This window comes from Orycteropus afer, unplaced genomic scaffold, assembly GCF_000298275.1.
Source record: "Orycteropus afer afer isolate SDZICR_OR568_19922 unplaced genomic scaffold, OryAfe1.0 scaffold00469, whole genome shotgun sequence".
NCBI lineage: Eukaryota > Metazoa > Chordata > Mammalia > Tubulidentata > Orycteropodidae > Orycteropus > Orycteropus afer.
Window position 1 is genome coordinate 1732756 of NW_006922056.1, and position 10256 is coordinate 1743011.

The following is a 10256-nucleotide window of genomic DNA, read 5'->3' on the forward strand; positions in this document are numbered from 1 at the left end:
GGGCCGCCCTGGGGGCGCCGCTTGGGTCCGCCCCCGCCGGCCCTGAAGCCGCACCGGGAGCAGCTGGGACGCAGAGTGGGGACCCGGCCGCGCGGCCCGGGCGGTGGCACCTGCCGGGACGAGCGCCGGCGCTGGCGAGGGCTGCACCCCGGCGTGACGCTGCCGCCGGGCCCGCTTCCCTGCAGGTCAAGGCCGCGCTGGAGACGATGTACCAGAGCCTGGCGCTGGCCTCCAGCCCCGGCCAGGCCTCCTACGCCGACTCGGGCGCCTTCCTGCACGCGCCGGGCTCTGGCTCCCGCGTGTTCGTGCCGCCAGCGCGCGTGTCTAACCTGCTGCCCTACCTGCCCGCATGCGAGCCGGGTCCGCAGCCCCCCGCACTCGCCGCGCACCGTGGCTGGACGCAGGCAGCCGCCGACTCGTCCGCCTTCGGAGCGGGCAGCCCTCACCCGCCGCCCGCGCAGCCGCCCGGGTCCGCCGCCTTCCCCTTCGTGCACAACCCTCCCGGGCCGGGCGGCGGCGCGGGCGGCCGGGAGTGCGGCGCCTACCAGGGCGCGCTGCTGGGTCGCGAGCAGTACGCGGCCCCGCTCGGGCGACCTGTGGGCGCTTCATACGGCAGCGCCTACCCGGCCTACGTGAGCTCCGATGTGGCCCCGACCTGGGCTTCCGGACCCTTCGACACCAGCGTCCTCCCGGGCCGCAGAGCCTCCTTCGGTGAGTGCGGGCGTGAGTCCTGGTGCTGGCGCGCGGGGCGCAAACCCGCACTCTGCGAAATGGCCACTCCACCGCCAGGGCGCTGTACTCCGGGTCGCCGGACAGGCTCGAACCCGCGGCCTGGAGGACCGAACCAGCGTGTGTTTCCGTACGTTAGAAAGTGTATCTGCCCCTGCCTCCCGTTCATCCCAACCCAAACCTGCATTCTGGATCCGAGCGACCTGGAGCGGGTTCTGAACGTTTTTCTGAGCCGGGTGTTGGAGAGGACCAGCGTAAAGCTGCAGTAACCGTTGATTTGACTAATCCTCTCAGTCGCCCCCGATCCGGAATGTTTACATACTCTCTAGGAGGGTCGATCTGGCCAATCGAATTCCTGGCCCCAGCTAGGTTCTGAGCGGTCGGTGCCACCGGTTTTGCTGTCCAAGCCGAGGGCCACGCCCTGTGTGCTTGCTGCCCTGGGACCAGGCCTCCCCGCCCAGCTCCAGGCCAGCCTTGGTTGGAGCCAGTTCCTCGGCCCTGGGTCCTGCAGGCTCTGGGACCCGCTGCCCCCCGCTGCTCCAGCAGCCCCATGCCTGGCACCCACCCCGCGCCCTTCCACACCAGGCACCCCAGCCGCATTGCCGGCAGGTAGAAGGACCCAGAGCTATCCCACCCTAGATCCCATGTGCGACACCCCAGAGGGTGGCGAGGGAGGGGTGGTGACCACGCCAGCAAAACTGTACCAATCTCCCTCCCTTGTCGGGAGTGCGTGTCCTCTGACTGGCCCCCAAAGCCCACTCAGAGCTTCCCAGGCTACAGAGGGCAGGGGTGAGGCGGGAGGGGCACACGGCCCTTTGCTGGAGCAGAGGTGCCACTGTCCTGGTTCTGGCCCTTCCGCCACCTCCCCCCTCCCCCGTGGGCCAAACTAGGGAAGCTGGGGGAGGGCTTCGAGGAGAGGGACCCCAGGGCCCCAGCTGGGATTGTAAAGGCGTCTTTCGTGGTCTTCTAAGCTGAGCACATATTTTGCTGTACGTAATTTTGTTTGGGGGGTCAATTTAAATTTTAAAAACGAAATTAAGTTTAATTAACTGATTCATTTTAAATGAAACAAATTTAAGGCAAAAAAAAAAAAAAAGTAAAACTAAAAATAAGTGTGTAGGGGGCAGTAGGCATTTTTTGAGGGCCCTCACTCGCCGCCTGTCCGCCAGTGCCTGACTTCTTGGAAGAGTTCCCTGGTGAGGGCCGTGAGTGTGTCAACTGTGGGGCTCTGTCCACACCGCTGTGGCGCCGGGATGGCACAGGCCACTACCTGTGCAACGCCTGTGGTCTCTATCACAAGATGAACGGAGTCAACCGGCCTCTGGTGCAGCCACAGAAGCGCCTGGTGAGTGCAGCGCTGGGGGGGCAGGGCTCGGCCACTGTGACCCTGGGGACGAGGGAGTGACTGGGGGCGGGGAGACCATGGCACTGGAGTGACGGGAGGAAGAGGGGGTGTCCCTCTGCGGGGCAGCCTCCAGCTCCTCTGTACCGATTCTGGGGGCACCGCACAGACACTGGGGAACTGGTGGAGGGGAGTGAGCCAGGATATGGGGTCCACATGCCCCTCCCCCTCCAGCTCAGCGTCTCAAACCCACCAGGTATCACCTAGCAAGTTGGTAGGGGAGTCTTATAGGGGTAGCGAGCCAGGCGGGAAATGGGACCAGGACAGCCCCAGGCTGGGTCAGTGGGCACGCTCAGCTCTTCTGGGGTCCTGCGGTGCCTCAAGGAGTCCCTAGACCTCAGGCAAGAAGTCCTGGAAGGGATAGAACTCTGCTGCATTCTGGGACTGCCACCCAGGAGGAGAGGAGGTGACTTCACCGGGGATGGGGACAGCTGGGTAGACAGCTTGCTGGGGGGGGGGGGCATTTAAGTCTGCAACAGGAGGGGGCTTTGGGCCTGCCTGCCCCCTTGGGGGGCTTGTCCCACACAGAAGGAAAGAAAACTGGATCTGCCTTCTCCTGCCTCCTGGGGAAAACTTGTTTTCACTTTTGGTTCCTGCTGCTGCTTGGAGGTGGGGAGCAGGGCGTGGAGACTGGGGTGCCCCGACTTTGGCCCAAGCAGGGCAGAGAGCCTCTGGCATGGGTGTTAGTTAGCTAGCTTGGTTCTACACTGTTTCTCAGCTGGTTTTCTGTAAAAGTTTTGCATAGGATTTACGCACCTTTGTTTTGGAGTGTTGGTTACAGTCCCTATGGTGTGACAGCTCTCTTCCCACTTCCTCCCTGGGCTCCCCTTTTCCCTCATCCTTCCTTCCTGCCCCATCCTGCCTTCTGAGGGGCCTGGATTCCTTTGAAAGGTAGTTCAAGTTGGCGAGACCCAAGAGCTGGTGGCGCAGTGGTTCAAGAATTTGGATGCTGATCCAAAGGTGGTTGTCGGAACCCACCAGCCACTCCAGGCGATAGCTGAGGCAATCGACTTCCTTCCGTAGCCTTGGAACCCCACCGGGGCAGTTCTCTGGGTCCCATGAGGTCGCTTGGAGTGGGCAGTGTGCTTTAGTGCTGGCAGGGCTGGGAGTCAGTCAGGCCCTCTGGTCTCCTGCCAGCGCGAGCCCTGAGTGCTGGCTGGGCAGAAATTCTGCCCCGTCCCTGCCCTACAGCCTGCGTGGCCCCCAGGTCGCTACTCGGAATTGCTTCTCAGTCGGCCACACCCCTGAGCCTCCAGGAGAGTCTCCCACCCACACTGAGTCCCCAGGGGGCCGACTGGCCGGGCTGTTTGGGGCAGAGGCGCTCTTCCACGGAGCGGAGCGGGCTGAGAGTTCAGGCTGCGGGTCCCGCAAGCTCCCCCTTTACACCCTTGGCTTCTTCCCACACCCGTCTGCCCCTGTGATGGCCCCTCGCTTCTTGGGCGTGCAGTGTGACCTGGTGTCTGGTGTGGCCCTTCTGAGCAGGGAGGGGACTAGCACCCCCAGGCTCCAGCCCTGGCTCCACCCACTCCCAGCCAGACAAACCCTGACCTGGGTCCCAAGGACACAGTGCAGACCAGCAGGACCTGGAGGGCGCCGCCTGTCCCCTCCCCTCGCAAGGCCCACCAGAACATTGCTGGTTTAGGGGTGAGGCAAGCAGGGACTCTATCTTATTTCCCTTCCCAGCAGCCCCGGTGAGGTGGGGCGCACAGCCCACAGGGGCTTGGACTCCGGCCAGCCCCTCCAGTGCATGCTGTGCCCTCAGTGTAGACAGCAGGGTGATGGCTGGTGGTGGTCCCCTGACCCCCTGTCAGTGTAGACAGCAGGGTGATGGCTGGTGATGGCCCCCTGACCGCTTGTCAGTGTAGACAGCAGAGTGGATGGCTGGTGGTGGCCCCCTGACCACTTGTCAGTGTAGACAGTAGAGTGGATGGCTGCTGGTGGTCCCCTATTGCACTCAGGCCCACCTGCTGGGCACTGGAGCCAAGGTCAGAGTGGACGGCAGTGGATGATGGGGTAGGCCTGTCATCCCGAGGCCACCCTGGTGCCAGCCTGGGAATGCTCAGTGCTGCGTGTGGCCAAGAAGTCCTTGACTAAACTCAGACCTTGCTGTTCAGCGCCTCCTATTCCATCTTGCACACTCACTTGTGACCGCTTGTGCCCTAGCACCGTTTGCCTTGTCAGGCAGAGGACACGGGGGCTTTACCATGGTTAATGTCAGCCATACGCCCCTCCCAGAGCATCCTGCAGAAACTGAGGGCCATCCCGGCCAGACGCCATCCCCAAAGGCTCTGACCCCGTGCCGCCACCGCCACCTCCTCAGCATGTCTGCTGGACCCTGGGGCAGGCTGTGGTCCCACAGAAGGCTGCAGGCTGCTGGAACATTGCATTCTCCAAAGTGCCTTTCTGTGTGCTTGCCTGATCCCTCCACGCCAGCTCCACTCCCGGCTCCCCGTACCTCCCAACATCAGGCACCAGCCCCACCCGGGGTTATCTGGGTCTCACTGCACAGGGCCTGGCGCTTGGGTCACCCGCAGCCTTGGAAGGCCCACTCCCTTGGAGAAGAGCAGACAAGACTAAGGAAAGCCAGCTGGGAGGGACTGGCGTGCGGGGGCCTGGAGCTCGGCCAGGCCTGATCCTGTCTGGGCGGTGAGGAAGGGCAGATGGAGGCCCGTGTGTGTGGCAGGGTGTGGAGGGCTTGGGATACCAGCGCAGGCCGAGGGCACCAAGATTGCGTCCTCAAAGCATGTTTGGCCAGGGAAGGCTGGCTGCACCCCACAGCTTCCTGGGTCCCATGGCTCCTCCAAGCCTGTTTCCCGTCGCGACCTGGCCATCTGGAGCCTCCAAGCCTGTTTCCCATTGTGACATGGCCATCTGGAACCTCTAAGCCTGTTTCCCATCACGACATGGCCGTCTGGAACCTCCAAGCCTGTTTTCTGTTGCGACCTGGCCGTCTGGAGGGTCCCAGGAAGCAGCCACAGGAAGCATCAGGACATCTTACAGGCTCATCCTTTTCATCCACGTTCTTAAGTTCGCAAAAGTGGAACGTGCTTGTTGTCAGAAGAGTCAAACGTGGCTTCCGGATTTTCTCCTTGAACGCAGGGTGTGCGGCAGCAGCTATGCGTGCTGTGGAGCCATTCCTGCACATGTTTTACTCATGGGACCCCAGGCCTCATCACTTTCCACAAGCCATTCTGTGAGGACGGTCTGGGGCCTCCTCTCCGGGCAGTGTGTGTGTGTGTGTGTGTGCACGTGTGCATGTGTGTCTGTGCCTCTGTGTGCATGTGCACGTATCTGTGTGTGCATGTGCAGATGTGTTTACATGTGTGTATATTTGCATGTATCCATGTGTGCCAGTGCATACATGTGTGTATATCTGTGTATGTGTGTATGTGTATACCTGTATCTCTGTGTACATGTGCAGGTAGGTGTGCAAGTATTTGTGTGAGCATGTGCACATGTGCATGTACATGTGTTATGTGTGTACATGTGCACACAGGTGTGCTCATTTAGGCATGTGTGTACATGTGTGCTGTACATGTGCATACTTGCATCTGTGTGCATGCACACATATGCATGTTCGTGGTGCACGTGTATGTGTGTGCGTGCATGTGTGTCCACATGTATGTATGTGTATGTGTGTGGGGACATGTGTCTCTGTGTGCATGTATGTGTTCATGTGTACTCACATGCTGATGACAGCAGCACTCCTGCTGCCGCACCCCAAGCCTGTGTCCTGTCCCTTGGGAGTGGCTGCAGGAAGGACCCTTAGGAGGACATGGCAGAAGGTCAGAGGAGGCAGCATTTTTATCCTGTGATTCATGGAGTTCCAAGGACACTGACGTGTTTCTGGAATGGGGATGGCTACGTGAACTCCAAGTGAGCGAAGATCAACAAGAAGGCCTGGGGTCCCCACTGGGTAGCCAGACTTCAGGCCAGGGTCCCCACTGAGGGGAAGGGCAGGCTTCAGGCCAGGGTCTCCACTGTGGAGAAAGGGCAGACTTCAGGCTGGGGGTCCCCACTGCAGGGGAGGACAGGCTTCAGGGTAGGGTCTCCACTGTGGAGACAGGGCAGGCTTCAGGCCAGGGTCCCCGCTGAGGGAGGGAGGGCAGACTTAAGGCCACTTGCCCTTGACATCCTTGCTGGCTCAACCTGGTGGTTCCAGGTAGGGCCCAAGGCCAGCTCCCCTTCAGGAAGATGGGCGGACGGTGAGGGTCAAGGAGTCGGGGCTGGGACAGGTGGATGGTGGGGATCAAGGAGTCAGGGCTGCGGCATGTGGGACTCACAGGGCTGGGAGCACAGGACATTGGGCCCAGAGGGCCAGGACTCTGGGCCAGGTGGATAGGGCAGGGGACACACAGAGTCAGGTCCAGTGAAAGCCAATACCTTCTGGACTGGGTCCACACTTGCCAGGGAGGCAGGGGCTGGGACCCCAGTTGACTTGAAGCCCAGTGTTCCTCCCTCAGAGTGCACCCAACAGCTGCCCAGCGGCTGTAGTCACCCCCTTCTGTTTTACTGGATCCTTGTCTGGGCCCAACGATCCCCACATCAGCCTGGCTCAAGTCCCCCCAGCACCCCCAGAGACCCCAGGTGACTCCAGTTGGGGTTCAAGTCCCCCCAAGAGCCCCAGAAACCCCAGGTGACTCCAAACTGGGACTCAAGTCCCCCCAGTACCCCCAGAGACCCCAGGTGACTCTAGCTGGGACTCAAGTCCCCCCAAGAGCCCCAGAAACCCCAGGTGATTCAAAGCTGGGGCTCAGATGCCACCCAGAGATGCCAGGTGACTCCAGCTGGGGCTCAAGTCCCCCCAGCACCTCCAGAGACCCCAGGTGACTCCAAGCGGAGACACTGGGCCGACTCAGCCTGGGGACGGGTGACCATCCTCCCTGCCTCTTGGCCAGACCAGGGCTTCAGCCTCTGGGGCTGCCTTGGCCACTGCAGCCCCCACAGGCACCTGGTCCCTCCGTTTGCCCTCAGCCTTTTGCTCTGGGTCCAGGGCTGGGTGTCACCAAGCCCCAGATCCCACTGGACGGAGTTCTGTGGAACCCCTCATAGGGCTGCCTGCATTGTGGGGCAGGGTGATGGGTGACTGAGCTGGTGGCCAGCAGGCCCCACACCCAGCTGCCACGCAGAGCTGCCTCTTTCTGGGCCATCACGGGAAACCCCGGCATCCGGGCCTGCGCCCTTGACCAGAGGACCACAGCCTGGGGCAGCAGTGCTGCTTGGCCTTGGCAGCAGGAAGGGAGCTGGGACTGAGGGCAGAAGGGGAAACCAAGGCCAGCCGTGTCGGCCTTCCAGCCCAGGGTGGAGTCCTCTGGCATGCATGCGCGCGTGCAGCTCTGGTGGTCCCCTTCTTGATTGCCCTCTGGTTTCGTCCTGGGCTGGGGTCCAGGCTCCTGCAGCAGGGGGATGGGCCAGAGACATCACAGGGGCACCACGTGATCCCATGATAAGAGCCAGGGAGCGGCCCGGTGGGGGCTGTGCAAAGGGAGGAGGGGGCCAGATGGGGCCAGACGTCTGCAGGCGGGGGCTGGTGATGGTGAGGGGGATTAGGAGAGCCTGCAGCCTCCAAGGACAAGTGTGACTGGGAGCAAGTAGTCACCAGCAAGATGGCGCCGCCAGGTGGTGGGGATTTTGGGTCTGCGGCATTTTGCTGTGGAGCTCCCAGCCTGGGAGGCCACCATACTTCCTCCAACCCCGGAGAGAGGTGGCTTGGCGGGAGGCAGGGTACCATGGGCAGCTGGGGAGCTCCTGAACAGCCATCCAGCAGCGGGCCTCTGAGCCAGCCAGTAGGTCAGAGCCCCAGGGCCTCCCAGCAGGTTAAATCCAGAGTCCTGGAGCCACGAGACCCACCGCCAGCACCCTGGAGCTAGGGCTGGACCAAGCCCCGGGAGCTTCCTAGTACTGGGGTCAGGTCCCAGGACAGATCTGCAGGGTCAAAGGCCGACCTCCAGCAGAGGCCAAGATGGGGAGGGGTGGACAGTGTAGGGATGCAGTGAGCAGCAAGGGGAGGCCCCGGCAGACAGGGCCTGGCGCCCTCGGTCCTCTGTCCGGCAGCCAGTGGGAGCCATGGGGAGTTCTTGAGCTGAGGGTACTGCTACTGAGAATGGAGCAGTGGACTCGGAGTCCCCTGTGTTGGTAGGGAGACTGGTGCCCCGAACGTTGATCTTGGGGTCTGTGGCTCTGGGGGCTGCCCCACCACGGACAGATGTTGATGGCTATACCACAGGAAGACAGTAGCATGATCTCACCGTGCGTCCCTGGGCCCTGCCCTTCCCGGGCTGCATCCCTAACCCCACAGCCAGCCTGGGAGGGTTCTCACCATCTCATTTTACTGATGCGGAGACAGGCCAGAACGCGTGGCATGACAGGCCCCGGGGTCTTCCGAAGCCTGCAAGGCCAGTCCGGGCAGACCTCCCGACCTCAGCACCCTCACACGCTGGCTGCCCCACCCCGTGAGGTCCCAGCCCGGCTGGCAGGCAGTCCTGGTCTGGCTTCTGCCCCGCTGTTCGTCTGGGCTCTGAGCAGCCTTGCTGTCCCCACAGTCGTCCTCCCGCCGGGCGGGACTTTGCTGCACCAACTGCCGTACAACCAACACGACGCTGTGGCGACGGAGCACGGAGGGGGAGCCTGTGTGCAACGCCTGTGGCCTCTACATGAAGCTGCACGGGGTGAGCGGGCCACCGGCGGGCAGGCGGGAACGGGCAGACCAGGGCCCGCAGGAGCCGGCAGTGACCCCCCGACGCCCACCCCGCGCTCGGCAGCAGAGCCTCCTACGGTGATGCTCCTTGTCCAGACGGGGCCACTGACCTTGAGCACCTCGGTCTCAGCTGCATGGGCCCCTCCTGGCACGCCAGGCAGGAAGGTGCCCAACTCGGGTGCGTGCTGCCCAGTCGGGGCTGTGCAAACTCGGGCAGCTCCCAGGGTGGTGGGCAAGCAGGCACTGGGCCCAGCTAGCGCCCCTGTCACCCCCCCCAGGTGCCACGGCCTCTGGCGATGAGGAAGGAGAGTATCCAGACAAGAAAGAGGAAGCCCAAGGGCAGCGCCAAGGCCAAGGGCCCATCGGGTGGGTCAGTGCACAGCCGGGCAAGGCTGGCGCCCGGCCATGTGTACATTCTCCTCATGGAGCCCCTTCTAGTGTCTGGAATTGACCATTAGAGATTCATATGTTTGGCTTCAACATCCCCTCCCCCCAAATACAGATGCTCCCAGCTGTGCCCTGTGGGGACTGTGGTTGGGAAAGGGTCAGGGTGGTGTGTATTCACCCAGCCTCGGGCAGAGTGGGCTCCAAGGAGCTTCAGCTGAGCTGGCCACACCCACCCTCTCACTTGCTGTGTGACCTTGAGGAGTCCTGGTACCTCTCTGGGCAGGAGGAAGAAGGTGTGGTCAGAGCTGTAAACGCTTGTCTTCCACGCAGGGTCTGTCATGAGCACCACAGCCTCCCTGTCCTCTGTCCCCAACTCTAAGAGCTCAGCAGCTGTTCTGAAGCCCGAACCCAGCCTGGTGTCTTCAACGTGCCCCGGATTCAGCACCACCTCCCAGGTGAGGGGGCGAGGTGGGGTGGGGAACCCGAGCCCAGCCCCGACTCTTCCTCAGGAAGCCTTCTCCGACTCCCCACCTCCCTCGCCCGTTAGAGCCTTCCCGGCTCAGAGCTGCGTGAGGCGGGAGGCCTGGCTCACCGGTACATCCATCCTCCCTGCAGGCCCCCAGCCAGGTGGACGAGGCCCTGCCCCCTAGCCACTTGAAGTTCAAGTTCGAGCCTGAGGACTTTGCCTTCTCATCTGCTGCCCTGGCTCCCCAGGCTGGCCTCAGTGGGGCCCTGCGCCAGGAGGCCTGGTGTGCGCTGGCCTTGGCCTAGGCCCCAAGCGTGTGGCGTCTGGGGTGCCTCCCCAGAAGAAGGCACCCGGTGACCTGCCTCGCTGCCAGGGGCTCGGGTACAGCTAAGTCCGCCAGCCCACCCGCCTGCTACCCAGACATTGGCCTCCTGCGCCTCAGGAGCTCACAGCACTGGCTGTGCCTCGGCCCTCGGGCAGAGGCCCCTGTGCTCAGACCCAGCCTGAGGAGGCTGTGAGGAGAAGGGCCCGAGCCCCTGGGCAGCAGAGTGACCCCCAAATGCTGCACAGAGCTC

The 10256-nt window shown here is 62.7% G+C and overlaps 1 protein-coding gene across 1 annotated transcript; it reads left to right on the forward strand.

Moving 5' to 3' along the window:
* The first annotated feature begins 206 nt into the window (after positions 1-206).
* GATA5 (GATA binding protein 5) lies at positions 207-9986 on the forward strand. The gene is made up of 6 exons (XM_007954682.1): positions 207-711; positions 1899-2074; positions 8674-8799; positions 9107-9194; positions 9546-9670; positions 9831-9986. Exons 1-6 carry the CDS (start codon positions 207-209, stop codon positions 9984-9986), a joined length of 1176 nt encoding a protein of 391 aa, XP_007952873.1.
* Positions 9987-10256: the final 270 nt, after the last annotated feature.

Excerpts from the sequence above, each read along its gene's own strand:
- GATA5 (XM_007954682.1), top strand. The coding sequence starts at position 207 with ATGTACCAGAGCCTGGCGCTGGCCTCCAGCCCCGGCCAGGCCTCCTAC. Across the intron at positions 712-1,898 it reads GGGCCGCAGAGCCTCCTTCG|TGCCTGACTTCTTGGAAGAG; the intron begins GTGAGTGCGGGC and ends CCTGTCCGCCAG. Across the intron at positions 9,671-9,830 it reads GATTCAGCACCACCTCCCAG|GCCCCCAGCCAGGTGGACGA; the intron begins GTGAGGGGGCGA and ends TCCTCCCTGCAG.